The 15,793-nt window shown below is 38.0% G+C and overlaps 1 protein-coding gene across 6 annotated transcripts in view; it reads right to left on the reverse strand.

Annotated features, from left to right (window-relative positions):
- The window catches only part of arhgap9 (Rho GTPase activating protein 9), a 55,979-nt gene that overhangs the window by 13,064 nt on the left and 27,122 nt on the right, over positions 1 to 15,793 (reverse strand). For 2 of the 6 annotated variants that reach the window (XM_024270850.2, XM_024270851.2), the window contains exons 7-18: positions 14,476 to 14,532; positions 11,208 to 11,345; positions 10,984 to 11,076; positions 10,468 to 10,529; positions 10,293 to 10,380; positions 10,081 to 10,176; positions 8,134 to 8,232; positions 6,095 to 6,200; positions 5,625 to 5,744; positions 3,251 to 3,349; positions 861 to 938; positions 577 to 630 (exon numbers count right to left, since the gene is read on the reverse strand). In XM_024270850.2, coding sequence (XP_024126618.1) covers positions 577 to 630; positions 861 to 938; positions 3,251 to 3,349; positions 5,625 to 5,744; positions 6,095 to 6,200; positions 8,134 to 8,232; positions 10,081 to 10,176; positions 10,293 to 10,380; positions 10,468 to 10,529; positions 10,984 to 11,076; positions 11,208 to 11,345; positions 14,476 to 14,532 — 1,090 coding nt within the window. The remainder of the gene's footprint in view (positions 1 to 576; positions 631 to 860; positions 939 to 3,250; positions 3,350 to 5,624; positions 5,745 to 6,094; positions 6,201 to 8,133; positions 8,233 to 10,080; positions 10,177 to 10,292; positions 10,381 to 10,467; positions 10,530 to 10,983; positions 11,077 to 11,207; positions 11,346 to 14,475; positions 14,533 to 15,793) is intronic. The other 4 variants (XM_024270853.2, XM_024270852.2, XM_024270854.2 and 1 more) reach the window with 4 other exon arrangements.

A 15,793-nucleotide genomic window follows, 5' to 3' on the forward strand; every position in this document is an offset into this window, starting at 1 on the left:
AGATGAGTGTGAACTGTTAGGCTGAGGCGTAACATGAAGCCAGAGAAGCGCCAGAGAAGAGCGAAGGCAACGAAGCACATTTCTTTTGACACAAAGGCCCAACTAATGCTTCCCAAATTACATCAAAAGGATTCCAGAAAAGGATTTAATTTGATCTTGGGCCACTAAGGTCAAAATTCATGGTTTGAGGAGCAAAATCTCCCTCTATCCTGAGCGGAGGCACATCAATCGGAGGCGTTGCTCTAGGATTAGAGCGCCGTGTAGCTGATTCGGTTTCGTCCACTTGGTGGCAGCCACAGACTGCGCGAGAGCTGCTGTACAACCTGCTGCGTGTTATTACATCAGAAAACTTGAAGCACAAAGCCTAAAGGGACGTACACACATCAAGCAATTGGTAGCAAAACAACAAAAAAAAGACACAAAGTGCTGTTCAGTTGCCCGTCCGCGGGGCAGCTCGGCTCAGTGAGAGGGGAATTCGGAGGAATTTACTGAAGTGTTCAAATTATACAGCAAATGATGCACATGACAAGCAGGCCGAGCGAGCGTTTGTTTTCCCGAAAATCGGCCTGAATCTACCTTGTACCAACTCCGAGGGGAACATGTAACGGCCGTCTGTGGTCACCGCTCGCTCTGCAAAAACCAACAGGCCGCTTTCAAATGTTTTATACCCACAAAACAGCAAATCTGAGGTGAATTTTCAACATCATTATCTAAATTTAAATCAGCAGATGCTATGATGGTACAGTGAGTCCCTGCCAAAAGGAAAAAAATTAGGGGAAAAATGTCAACTTTTTCTCCTCCCGTCACTATTTAATGATCATTTCATCACTGGGGTTCCCCCTCCCCCCCGTCGTCCTCACCATGGTTCACCAGGAAGCGGAGCTTCTGAATCACCGCCAGGTTCCCCGACACTCTGTAGATGCCGTCAGTGTCCAGGCCTGTAAAACCACACCAAGGAGGTTAGACGATGGAGCATACCTGCACTGTCAGGTGTGTGTTTGAGCACAAGGCGGTGATTGTTGCCAGTCACGGGATTATTAATAATTCATTGTCTCTGGACATTTTTTTATGTTGAGTTCACAGATGTATGACTAGGAGGAAGCTCATCTCAGAGCGTTCAGCGGTTTTACTTAAAAACACAAAAAAGCAGATAAATCTTGGCCAATCTTGAACCTTATGAACATTTTGAAAGTTCCTCTTAACATGCAAACATGTCTTGCTGAATAGGAAGTCATGAAAGTTATGAGACACAACTCAACCTTTGACAAATTTGAACAAACTTACAAACAAATATCAGTTTTAAAAAAACGAAACAGTAAACACACCAATTACATTTAGAAAAAGATAAGTGCCTTTTTGGTTCGGTGTTTTTGCTCAGTAAAGTTTGCTTTTTAAAACATAGATTCACTCAGATGAACAAAAACAGCAACTTCTTCATTCTGTGAGGTTTCTGAGAACATAGCCTTATCCATTGCATTGAATGCATCGACTATGTTAAAGTTTTCAATACTATCCGACCACTGAGAAAAAATATTTATTTAATATTTTATGCTGCTGCCATGAAAGAAGCAAATTTTGTCAAATGATACATTGGATTTGGCACATAGGTGCACCTTTTTTAATTAAATTTAGGGCTACAAATTGATTACAAAATTAAACTAATTAATCACAAACTGGAAAAAACTAATTGCGATTATTTTTTTATTTTTTTTTAGTTTCAGTATTTGCCAGCCACTTATTGTCTGCAAAAATCACAATATGAAATCACACGAAAAATTGTACATTTAGAAAGTTTATTTTTAGCCCTTTGGATAAGAAATAAGAATTTCTCTCCTAAGAGCACTGCTGTCTATTTGACATTTTTCCTGGAATTCTGTTTTTCTTTTTCCCTAATGTGTTCCTTAAAATTTTTTTTGGAGAAGTTTGACCCTGGATTTCAGGTCGGCTTGGCTGGAATCTGGTCTTAGGTGGGGGCATGTCTGTCCACTCTGAACTGCTCGCCTCTCATAACAGCGGCAGTGGGCGGGACTTTCACGGTGAACCAAGGAGTTTCCGTAGTTTTGTGACAACGCTGGTGCTCGTTGTAGAAAATTTCCGGTCCCCATCCCAAAAAAGAATAACGGTCGGTTTCCTCGTTTGGATTTCTAATAACAGACAGCTCTGTTTGGCTCCGCCCACCACACCGGATCTTTCGCTTGGTGGTGCAGCTGTCAGATTGACTCTCACCTTCCGCCTTATTTATTAAAATAAAAAATCGCTTTTGTGCAAAAGCTACAAATACATGCTGTATTATCTCTTTAATCAAATCTCAATCACAGAATATGAAAAAAGTTAACTGTTATTTTAGAAAAGAGTTTTATTACGCTGATCTTAAAGCTGCAAGTCAGGACGCCTGAGGGCGTTACTAAATATTATCGTGTTGACTCTGTTTCGATTAATCAGATGCGTTAACGCATTACCTTTCCCAGCCATTATTAAATTAGATTTCTGCAGTAAGTTTGATTATGATTGTGAAAGTATTCCAAATTAATTTGGAGAAAGTAACATTTACTTGATGTTTTCCTTTACTTTTGCAAAAATACTTTGTGACAGGAACAATTTGGTGTAACTTTATTTAAAAATCACACTTGTACAGCTGATTTTTGCTAAAATTATACCAAACAAATCCATTATTGCGTTGTTTTTTTCATAAATGTGATAAAATAGCAAAAATATGTGTGCTTTAATGATTTTTTAATTTCTACCATCAGTTTCACTGTAAATGGCTATTTCCTTATAAGTGGAATTGTATTAACCTGTGTTACAACAGCCCGACAACTTCAGATATAAAAGAAAATAATGCTCAGGAGGATGAAATTAATTTGAAACTTAAGTGCTTTGATGTGGATTTACTTTAAATATTCACACCAAGGCTTTAAAGCAGCAAACAATGACTTTTCTGTGCATTAAATATTCATTGCAGCATTGTGTTTTTTTTTAAACAATTCAATTTCCTCTTATTTATACTTCTCCTGGCTGGCAGCTGTCAAAAGATCCTCTCTGAATTTCAGCATTTAAGTCGACTCCTCGTCGAGCCACCGCATATATTTTTCAGCAGATGTGCTTTAGACGATTGATGTCAAAGAGCTTCAATAACAGTGAGCTTAGAGCTGCTGTCAGCTGGTGCTCAAAACAAGTTTTAGTGCACTTTCTAAAGTGTAAACACTGAGCTGAGATCACATTAGGAGGGGAGTGTGTGCAGCAGCTGTACCTCTCCTCTCCACAGCCTCAGTGCAGAGTCTGACGAAGCGAGGAACCGTGCACCGCTCGCGCTCACACAGCATCTCCAGGCTGCAGCCAAACACTTGATCTGTGGAGCCACAACAGATGGACACACAAATAGTGTTAGATTTAGTTTTTTTTCTTCTTCTTTTTTTAGTTGTTGTTTTTCTCTCCTCAATGAACTGCAGACTCTTTCTTTTCCCCCTTTTTTAAGAGCCAGGCTCAAGATAATCTACTGATGTGTTTTGTGCTCGCTTTGGAAAAAAAGGGAAAACCTCACAGTTGGACTGAGCTCCCAGCAGACGTTTAAGCTCACACTGAATGATGCAATTCAACTCATGCTCTCCATAGACTGTAGATTATAGGTTTAGTGTACAGTGCTATTATCCAGCTGTGTAAGAGCGCACAGCATGTGTTCTAAAAAGATAGTTACACACTGTTAAAATATTATATTTCCCAGATTCTTAAAAGGGTCGCAGAAATCTGTCATTGAATCTCTAGCTGCTCCTCCATTAATCTGAGTTTCTCCACAAAGCTGAATGAGGATGGAGAGGGGGTGTGGGGGGCAGTGCCATCAGCATTTTTAGCTCATTCATTCATAACACTGCTGGCTGCATCTGCACTCTGTCACCCTGAAGCTCACCATCAGGAGCTTTTAAAGGGACACTGCAAATGCAGGACTGCAAGAAGAGTGACTTATTCATGACTTGAAGCCAGCATCCTCCAGAGTCCTCTGGTTTATGGAAAAAGGGGAGCATATCTGCAAAGGGCTGCACAATTAAAACGCTGCTTGCAAAGGCAGCGGAATATTAATTCTGAGGGTTTCTCTCTGAGCAATCACAGCGAAGAGAAGAATGAAAAAAAGAGCACATCAGTGCTTATGAGAGATGTTTCTTGACTTATAAACTCCCCTCATAGAGGAGTTCATCCACTAAATCAGCTCTCTCCAACCTATTTCAGGACACCGTTCACAAACCGGCCTGAAGTCGATGTGTAATTTTTGCTGTTTTTTTATCTTCCAGTTCAAATTTAGGGTAAAGCTTATCTTTATCCTCTGTCAAAGATTTTCCTTTAATATCATGACTGTCAAAGTGGAAGCTAAAAAAATCAAATATGAACTTTAGCGTTGTCTTGGTTTGAAAGTGCGACGGATAGATAAAAAAAGTGTTATTTTCTAAATATAATGGAGTAACTTTATTAGCAGCATCTTCCTAACATTAGACAGCCAGTTGCTGTCAATAAATCCATATTTGGAGCAAAGACTCCTGTTTTTATGTATTAAAGGAAGATTTCTTTTATTTTGAGTTTAAAGACTCCTCTTCTGTTTCCTCTCTGGATCTGTTCTGCATAAAGAAACTTTCCAAATGTGTTTGTTTTTTTTCTGTTAAAGTTGTTAGCTTGAGGGTTTTAAATTAACAGTTGATGCAGCCGTTTTAAGAAAGTAGCTGATGGATTTTCGACTTCTGAACAAGCAATATGACAAGCATGATGAATGGGTCGGATATGGTGGCGAATCCTGTAGTTTTAAAAAAAAAAAACCTTCAGAATCAGATTTGAAATAAAACTGAAAACATTTAGGTTATGTTTTTTTTTCTCTAACACAGACCGGTACTGGTCTGCACCGTTGGGGTTAGGGGTGAGGGAATAAACTCACTTTCTCTTGAACGCTGATTATGCTACATGCTCCACTTTACATAAATAGACGTTTAAATCAGGGGAAATGCAGAAGTGAATAACCATCAATAAAATGTATCTGCATCTGCATTTATCAGGGATTGTGGCATCACTGCAGAAAAAAACGTTCCTAACTGTTGTAAAAACCATTTAAACGGACCTAATCAATGTGAGGTAAAAAGAAAACAACGGAGGTATTGATGGACTTTTGTACATAAATTATCGCATATTCTCTCATTTTAATCTGATCTTTATCTGTATGATTCACTCTTTAGCTACTTATGGAAGATTTGTTCTTTACTGCTGACGTTGTTTCTTTGTCTGCAGCCGGTGTGATAAGAGAGAAATCAAGACTTTGAAGCTGCTGAGCAGAAACTTGCTGAAACCACCTGTGCCCACGCGCATCTACTGAAAGATTAAGAGCGTAGAGTTACTCTTTAAGAACATTGTGTTAATTGTGAAGCGGTCTGCAGCTGGCTTTGCCCTCCCTTCAGAGCTGCAGGACTTAATGTAACTGGGAACGCCCCAGACTAAATAAAACAGAGCAGAGATTCGACCTGCACGGTTTCTGTCCGGTCTCCTTCCAAGTGTTTTGAACTAACCCCTCTCTGGTCTTTCTTGCAGTCTCAGAGAAATGTTTCAGGTTGTTTAGACCTAACAGATCTTCAAAGAGAAAAACCTAAACATACCTTTAATGAGGCCTTTTTCCTGCAAAGCCTGCAGAGGAGGCCTTTTCAGGATCAGCTTCTTTAGCCGGGTCTTTACTCTTTTCCTCTCTGTGTTTTCCAGGTTGGACGCAGAGCGAGGAACTGCGGACCAAGGAAAGGAGGACGACACAGAGGAAGAGGAGGAGGTCAACGGGGAGCGTTTGACTTTGGGGCAGCAGAGCAGATTAGAGGGGACGGTGGATAGGATGAAAAGCGGAATGGCAGGATGACGGTGGAGGTAGGACAAAACAGAAAGAGGGATTATCTGACAGGAGGTTTGAGTTAGAAAATGAGTTGGCGTGATGGAAGAGATGACTGAGGAGTTGAGGAGGCCTGTGTGGAAGTTTAGAAGACACAGTGATGATGGTGACGGAGAGATGAAGTTGAGAACTGGAGGGAAGGGCAGGGTTGAAGAAAGGACGTTTTCATGTCGCTGCATGACGATGACTTACGAGATGCTCTCCTCTCATCCTCGTCTCCACTGTGGTCCAGCATCTCCACACTCCCTGCTCTCCTCAGAGAGTACAGGAGCACATTGTCCAGAGGATTTTCACGGTCCTGAAAGGCAGAAGGATCGGTGAGTGTTAAGAATAAAGTTACTCCCATTCCATACATCACAGCACAGGCAGCTAAGACTTTACTTAGAAAAATGTTCTAGGAATTGAATGCTTCTTCGGCATGATTGGAGAGCAATAAAGTTGTCGGAACAGCATCAGATCACACCCCTGCTTTCATTATAGAGGGTTGATCAATAAATGAGATCCAGAGGTCCCAGATGAAAGTGAAAGAACCTTAAAAAAGAACATTTTATAGGATGGCTCACCATTGGATCCAACTAAAACCCTGTTATCTGATGTAAGAAAAAAGGGCTGAACTGTGCAGGGATGTCAAACTAACACCAACTGCCTAGCTTCATGATGGCAGCATCGTTCATTGTGGGATGTTCTTCTGTTACACAAGCTCAGAGAGTCAAAAAAAGATGGATGCTAAAACACATCTCCCGAGTGTTCAAGCAAAAGCATGCCATGAAGAAAACTCCAGAGTTACCTTTTTTCTTTTAAGAGATAAATCAAGTGAGGGCATCTAACTGAACCGAGTTCACCATTTCTGCAGATACGGGAAGAGAGCACCGCACTAACGCTTCCCATGCAAGCCAAATCTCTTTGAACGAGTCTTCAAAGATGAATAAAAGACTCTTTCAAAGAAAAAAGTACAAGAAAACCTTCACATGTCAAAGGTGATTCAAGTAGGTAGAGCACTAAAGTCTAAATACTAGAGCCTTTAATTTTTAATTTATGCAGAAAACATGTTTCAGAACCCCCCATTAGGGAGGATTGGGATTCAACTCTCATGGTGAAAATGTGTCGCATTATTTTGACCTAAACTGTGACAGCATTTTAAGATCCACTCCAGTTTGTGGAGGACAAATATGGAGAAAATTAAGCTTAAAGTTGCATTTCTTAGAATTTCTTTATACGAATTGTTGGGAATGAAGAGGAAACAAAAAAATGTCATTGGAAAAGGTTTGTAGCAACGACATTGGCACTATTCCATTCCAATACAACCACAGATGACTAGATCCATGTAAGTTCGTTTGCTCTCTAGATGGATGCTGGGAAATGTCTAATACTCTGTTGAAACTATGTCCTAGAAGGTTTTTGGATTTTGGCTAAAAACGGAACAATCAAAATTAAAAGATTACTTGGAATTCTTTACAAAAGATGACTGGAGTGTAGGGCTGCCACGATTAGTCGACTAATCGACGACTAATCGACTATTAAAATAGTCGACGACTAATTTAATAGTCGATTAGTCGTTACTTTATATTAAATGGAGTCAGTGTAGTAAAGTTGAAAGTTATAATGGTGTTATGCTAGCCTATTGGACTATTTTGGCATTTATTAAGGTTTTTTTAGGCTATTTTGGAGTTTTTATTTCAGCTACATGCTAGCTGTCTTTGCTAACTTAGGCTTTTTTTAGGCTAATTTGGCCTTTAACTAATATTTTAGTTGGCTATCAGCATCTTCAGCCATCGTCACTAGCATCTTTTGCGGCCAAATTCAGCTTACATTTCATCTATAATGATGCTAGTGTGAATATATATATATAGTTTTAGTTAGTTTAAAGTGAATGATGGTTAAGATTTGTGTTTTACATCAACTTTGTGCATGACCCGATTAGTCGACTAATCGGAAAAAATAATCGGTGATTAGTCGACTATTAAAATAATCGTTTGTGGCAGCCCTACTGGAGTGGAACTTTAACTAAAATACTAAAATTTAGCTAAAACGGTCAAAATGTATCCCTAAAATGGTCTTTAGGGGTGAATCTGTGTTGCTTCACACTGCCAAAAGCATCCCATAATAAGTTACATCTTCACTGAAAGTTTCCCTGTAGCAGTGAAAAGCATAAATAGAGGACATAGAGCTTATATCTCGATGCTACTAGAAGTTGTGTGTTGCACATTCTTGTGGTTGTGTGTGCATCTCACCAGCCGCTCGATGACATTCTTGATGGTGTTGTACCACTCTTTGATCAGAGAGTCCGTCTCAGACTGCAGCAGGAACTCGTTTCCGGTGACCGTTCGCAACTAAAAACACACATTTTCACACTGAGTTCATGTATGATGCAGGGTGTTGCAATACGATACATATCGTGATTTACCAGAAACATTTTTCTTTTTTTTTTTTTAAAGAGTGTGACTTAGAAAATACTAAGTAGTACATGTCTCATAACAACAAAAACCGCGATTCTGACTGAACCACTGAGACTGAACGTTGAACACCAGCTGGTTCTTGCGAGATCTTGCTGCTCTAGTGTGGTCTGGAGCTGCTCAAAGGGCGCCGTGCTGCTAGTGGTCAGGTGTTTAGGTGGGAAAACAAAAATAAGACGCAGAAGGACGCTAACAAATTATCATTCAATATCGTTCAAGAGAATCTGGCCACAGAGAAAAAAATATGGCGTTAAAAAATTAATAGCTGGAAGTCCTTCCTCCTGCTGGAGCGGACGCAGAAATACATTATTTGCACTTGAAATAATTTGCTGGAACTCCCTGTTTTAGGATTTCAATCTTTTTTCCTTTTGAGTTACCATAACTGCTTATTTGATCAGCTGATTCACAGAGAGAAAACTGTGTTTTTCCAGCTTTTTCTCCAGAGGTAAACGGGTGTAGTTAAACAAATATGAACACTTGTTAATATTGACTTGAAAGAAATAAAATGATTAACGTTCTCTGTCCCATTTGGAGCTCCTCTTGTGCACTAAACTGTTAAAGTTTATTTGCATTTAAAGCTTAAAAATTGATAACTAAGTGAAGTTTTTAAAATATCATTTTTGAAAGGGTTTCCTAAAGTTGTGAAATTTCCACTTACGGCTAGAGATCATTTCTGGTGCCATCTTGCATGTGACCACAGGCCCCCTCATATCGCCTCGTCAGCATTTTAAATCGATACAAGTATCGCCAAATGAAATATCGCGATACATCAGTGGATGTTAAATTACCGGCTGTCATAAGAGCTAACATGTTCCTAAAATATTAGTTTTACCCAAAATTAGCCATAAAAAACCTCAGTAGATGCCAAATTCTGCAAAAAAAAGAGCTAACACATTGCTAATATACTAGCCTAACTCAGAATTAGCCAAAAAAATAAATAAAAACTTTCCCTACACCCCTAGTGTGACGCACCAACCAAAGAGGACACCATTAGAAACAGGACGAAGTTTCTAAGTTTCTTTTCTTAAAGTAAATATGTATTTTAAAATCTAAAATTTTAAAATTTCAAAATAAAAAAAATATTTACATTTTTTTTAATAAAAAAATATCAGATTTTTTTTTTTTAGAAAATAACTGTCGATTTACTTTCAGCTTTTTACTGTGCATTAAAGAGTTACGTGGAAAGAAAAATGTTATCAATTAATACAGCGTTCCCTTGTTTGTTGCGAGGTTAAAGGTTAAATCCACACAGTAAATGTTTTAATCCTGTAAAACCCTCACTACAAACATTATATGATTTTCTTAGACAGACATGAACATTATCACACTTTTTAAAAAAAATCTTATTTATCCTCTCTTAGTTCAAACCTTCATATTGGAGAATGAAAAAAATCTCATCACCATCAAAGATTTTTATAGGTTTTGGTGACTGATAGAGGAGGTTGATTGACAAGGTTTGCAGCCAATCAGGAAGCAGTACACAAGAAAAAGAAAAAAAAATGCAAAATTGGAAAAAAAATCTGCAAGAGGTGAACTGTGAGAGAACACACAATCTACTGACAATAAGTGATTTTTCTCCCTGCTAAACAGCTGTCATCTTTACACTAAAAATCAACCTTCAAATCTGATTGAAGAACATTATTATAATGTCAGGAGAGGACAGTTGAAAGCAGCTTTGTTTTTTATTTCTGTGTGATGGTCCTATCTTTAAGACTTTATTCATACCTTGAAGACATTCTTCTTGCTGGACAGCTCATTGGCCCAGTGCAGCTGCGCCCCCCTTAAGTCCACGCTGCTTTCTGGACGGCTGCTCCCTGGTTTCTGTTTTCGACACAGGAAAAATATTTATTCAAAATCACCCAATTTTTTTTTAAATCATGGTATTTGTTCAGAACCCCAAAAAAAAATTAGGTCAACGAAGAATCTGAGTGTCTCACCCAGCTGGAAGGAGACTGTGATTTAGGGTCCTTGTAGAAAACCAGACTGTTCCCAACTAAGACCACCCAGGAGGAGCCCCAATTTTTCCTGAAACACCCCGCAAACACATTTTAGGACTAGACTTGCAGACACAATTAATTACAGCAAACATATTTCCCACTTAAGGATCCTCACCTAAGTTTTCTGCCTCCTTCGGCGATCTTCGTCTTGTTCAGGAGGCCTGCTTTCTCCAGCTCCTGGAAACACGTCAATACTGTCAAAAGTCCACGAAAACCTGCAGTGATCACCATTACGCGTTCTGTCAGACTAATGGCGTGGCCTGAAATAGGCATGGGTTGCCGAAATGAAAAAAAAAAAAAAGAGTACCCATTTAAATTGTAACAGTTAAGTACCTCAAAGGGCTTTTCCTCTGCGCTATATTTTTCATCCAGAGCAAAGCCATTACACCTGACTGTTGCATCATTCAAAAAAATAGGAAGAGAGCTGCTCGTAAGTCTCCCACTGCGGTATGCCCCCATTTAAGGTGGGAGAGAGCAGATTAAAGACTCACTATGGCTCCATACTGTAAGTGTTTCCTACAGTGTAGAAAGGCGGCGAAACCAAATAATTTAAAGTGAGAAAAGAAGGAAAATACATTTATATAACTTTTTTTATCTGTGCAACTTCAAATACAAACTAAGTCGTTCTCACCGGAGTGCAGCCATCACTGTCCGGGGAGCTCTCAGAAGATGGGGGCTCCACGACGATGTTGGCCACATTGCAGGAATAATCTTGGTTGACCAGCTGCAAAAAAAGTAAAAGAACCATTTCTTGCATTAATCTGTCAATGTGTACTTCTGTTTTTGTTCTGTTCTTTTCCCCTCTGGACAAACGGTGCATGTTTGTGGTTGTGCGTGCTCTCTGAAGGTGAATACCTTTCCATTCTCAGGCAGAATCATAGATTGGGAGTGGCAGAGTTGCTGCTTGGCGTCATAAACTCCTGCAAAATTGTGCGTCTGCTCTTCGAATGCTTTGGTGCTCAGCGTGTCAGAGGAGACGGCACGTTGCATGCTCTTCAAGTACAAGTTTGAGTGAGGGGTCAAAGATGAAAACAAAAAAAAAAAAAGACAATTTAATAATTCTACTGAGAAAACGCTTTTTGATTGACTGTTTACTTCAAAATAATTGGCTAAACAAAAATGAAATGGGATTATTACCAATATTACTCATGGTAGTTAATTTTACTGTATCAATAAAATATTTTAAAAAACTCAAATTCCAGAAAAGTTTTAAAAAATGTTTTAGACCACATAATATTTACATCCCAATAAAACTAAAATAAAAACTTGTGCATGCATCCTTGATTTATGGGTGTCTAGCTTTATCTGACCTACTTAGCTTTTTATCAACTAAACAGATGCTCTATTGAATGAAATCCAATGAAAATCGTGTTCTTAAGATGTTCTTTTAGCACCTTTATCTTGATGGAGGACATATATGAAATCATTTAAAATTAAAACTTGGTTTTTGCGTATTTCTTTATTCAAATCGTGTTGGATCGGGAGTAGAGGAAAACCTGTGGTTTGAAAAAGCTGGGGTTTTTGCAGGAAAAATGAGTGGGGCAAACTGTCCCTTCTCTGTCACAAGTTTGTTGGAACCACTTGAAGACGTAAAGACCAATAAACTTCTTCATGTTCCTCGTCTTAGCTCAAAACTATACAGTTTGTGAAAAGTTTGTTATACAGTTGTTTAAAAATAAGTATAGGAGAATCAAATTGGAGAGTTATGTTAAAGGTAAAAGGGTAAATAGTTGAAGTGGGACTTTAAATTACTTTTGTATTACCAGCCTTTCACAATTAACAAGGAGTCAAGATTTTTTAAAGTTAATTTATTTAATTGGAAAAAATATTTTAGCTACATCCTAATTTAAATTCAATGTTGCATTTCTCTAACTTTATAATACATTTTTTAAACTCTTTTTGAAGGAATTTACATCTTAAGATTTACTGCTATCTTAGATTTTCTTATTTTGTTTGTGTGCTTTTACTTGTTTTTATCTGTAAAGTGGAGCTTTAAAAAAAAAAGAAAAAAAAAGATTGGATTGAACTAACTCTGCGTGTTTTATTTTTATGTCTTGCAAAAGTTTTTTAAAAAAATATCTTTTATTTTGCATTCAATAATTGTTACAGGTACAAAATCTTTCTGATAAAGCATGTTGTTAATTGAGCTAATTAATAACAGGTTTGTTATGTGATTAATTTAAAAAGAGATGACCAAGAGAGGCCTTTTAGAATCAACAGATGTGTGAAAAGTCAGGAAAAACAATGATAAAAATACTCTTAAAGACAATTGTCCTTAATGTAAAATCTATTTTTTTGGTAAATATCATGATCGAGTGTGCATCATCAAAAGATTCATAGAAACTGGAGAAATCTCTGTGTGCTGGGGACATATATAAAGCATTGGATGCCTTTAGGCACTCTGACAACTTCAATGTACAGGCGCAAGTATACTGGCAGAAACCACAAACCACCTTCTAGAGATTAAACTCCAACACCAGAAATCTCCAAAAACCCAGAAAACCTCAAAGCCCAAATATCCTCAAAGTGTTTTAAAAAGGAGAGAAGATACTAAAATATAATAACCTGGAGTATTTTAAGACTTTTGAGAAAGCAGGCTTCAAATTGTTATTTTTCTGTGTTTTGCTGTTGTAAAATTGACTAGAAGATAAATTGGTTAGTTGGATAACATTTTTATATTCAATAGATGTGGGATAAAGCAAATTTAGAGTGTAAAAAATTAAATAAAAGAAGTATAGATTATTACAAGAACACTGAGTATAAACAAATAGTTTACCCAAACTATAATTACCATTATCATGCATCAGTAAAAAAGGAACACAAATGACTTCTCAAAAATATTTTCTCTCTCATATTTTTCCATTTCGTTAGAAAATTTACCTTAACTTGCCTTAGTGTAACAGAAACAAAAAAACTGAAACTTTATTACATCCATTGTGTCATATAATCAAACATCTTTTATTTTATATTGTATGCTATCATAACGTTAAAACTGGAAATTCATTGAAGCGTTGAAACCAAAAGTGTTTATCACATTTGTGGCAGCATAAGAAAATTTAAAGCAGAGAGAATTTAAGTTTTAAAGTAAAAAGTTGAAGTCACTGATCTTCAAACAACCATCATAATCACTTTTGTGTCTGACTGGAGTGTAAACAAACATTGCTCACTATAAGCCTCGGTTTTGTTTCTAATGAACTACTGCCGCTCTGCAGAAACCATGTCGTAGAAAATGACAGATTTTTTTATATGGGCTCAAAGCTGGATATTTAGAAGTTTAAGATGCTCTTAAATAGCTCAAAAGATGATTGAAGTGGGTCTCATATGCATTTTTTTTTACATTAAATACAAGACAAACGTATATGCCTGCAAACCAAAACTAGCAAAAATGTAACTTTTTTATGCAGAAACAGCCATAATTGAGTTCCCAATCCCCATAACCTAGTTTTAGGAATCAGACTAAATATCCTTACTAATGTTTGTGTCTCTTCGAGCAGGGAGGATTAGCATTAAGACCCAAATCTGCTCCTTTGCAAAGAGCAGGCCTGTAAAAGGGCTTTAGAGCAAGTGCACCCACACCCCCACTGTGATGCAACATGTTGCAGTAACAACTGCTTTAGTAATAGTCTTTCTTTTTCACCATGAGTTGCTTATTTGCCTCCTTAATATGCATAAATGCTTAACCCGGAGAATTCAAAGAGCGCAGCAACCAGTACTTTAATGTATTCTAGAGTATTACAGTTGCAGATGCAGTTTTTGCAAATCTTTGAGTCTTCCGTTCTTTGGTTTTGAATGGAGAAAAAAAACCTCTTTAAACAGAAAAAACACGCAAAGATGCAGACAATACAAAAGCTTTTAGGTTAAAGATTTGGGTTTTTTTCAAGTGCACGTAATCTCTATATTTCTACATCTATCCTTGTGCACGTGATGTACACAAACGTGACCAAATCAGACAAACTCTCCAAAGTTATGTCACATCCCTTTAAGTGTAGCAATAAAATAACTGATGTACTGGCAATGCAAAAAAGCTGGTGAAATGAGGTCAAGCGTGTAAAAAATTTGCTTTTTTTGTTGTTAGAGTCACAAGTGTCTTTTGGCAGTAGCAGCAGGCAGAGAAAAGTTTTACCTGCTTCATCTGCCAGCCACTGTCCATGTTCCTTCCAAAGATGAAGTCAGGCGACAGCTAAAAAGTAGAAAGGGCAAGAGAGAGCCAGAAAAGACAAAAGACAGGACAGGACGTAAGCAGATGCAGCAAACGGCACACGAAACAAGACTCCCTTTCCTGTTACATGCTAAAATAAGAAAGAAATGGTAAAATAACATGCCGTTGTGGATCTTTTAGTAAGTCGATCCAAAATGTGAGGGTTGGTGTTTGAGATATCGTAGCAGAAAGTTGAGGAAATTTCACATCTGCGTGAAAAAAAAAAAAAACAGGATGCTGAAAAATTTGTGAATCTGTGATTCGAGAAAGTAGCAGCGAAACTCCTCTGCCCCGCTGACATCCTAACTGCGTTGAGTCACCGTGATAGCTCCGAGTATGCCGGCACATTTGCCGCTTTCAGATGAAAGTAAATCCAAGCGGTTGCTGCTCAGTAAGAGTGAAACATCCGTTGACTCGGGCGGAGGGGTTTCGAGATACGATGCAGCCTTTTTTCACACAGGTCGCTATTTATGACGGTTAGACAACGTCAGTGCTGAAACCTCTGACCAATAACGCAAACTCAAACCATCCAAATAACCAAAAAAATACACTTGATACATGAAAAGTGAGGATAGAAAATCTCAGAGGTCTCTGATTACATATAATAAAAACTATAAGTAGACAAAAAAACAAAATAAACTCACAGGAATGGTGCTCATTGTGTCAGTTCACTCAGTCCAGGTTGAGCTGAGCTTTCCGCTTGTTATTTAAAAAAAATAAATTTCTAATTCAGCTCCTTGCTATCCTGCGGTTTCATGTCATGTTTCTCTCATTGGAGAATAAAAAAACATGCAAAAAGACGATACGGCTGAGCCTCATGCCTCTACTTCCCCCTTCTAAAAGGGAAGCTGACTTTATCAGCTGCTACATTAAACGGCGTGCTGAGGCGAAGCAGGAAGGTGTGCGCTCTTACTGAGTCATCCTACCAGTCCTCTGCACATGCAGGGCGCCACATTAACCACTGACCAACGGCTGTCACCCTGATCTGCACCCACAGTGCGCTGCGAGTTTATTTTTCCCAAACATGCATCTGCTTACTGGAATAATTAGTGAAAAAAAAAGACAAAGATGTAGACCTTTTGAAACAGAGAGGAAGTTATACATGAATAGTGAGTGGTGAGATCATCAGTGAGAAAGGCCCTCTCAGAACCTTATAGTCTTTAAGGTCACCATTAAAAAAAAAAGGTTTTTATTAACTGTAATAGATTTCACTGTCTTCTTTTTTCATGTTTTGTCTCCATAG

The sequence above is a fragment of the Oryzias melastigma genome, linkage group LG5 (genome assembly GCF_002922805.2).
Source record: "Oryzias melastigma strain HK-1 linkage group LG5, ASM292280v2, whole genome shotgun sequence".
NCBI lineage: Eukaryota > Metazoa > Chordata > Actinopteri > Beloniformes > Adrianichthyidae > Oryzias > Oryzias melastigma.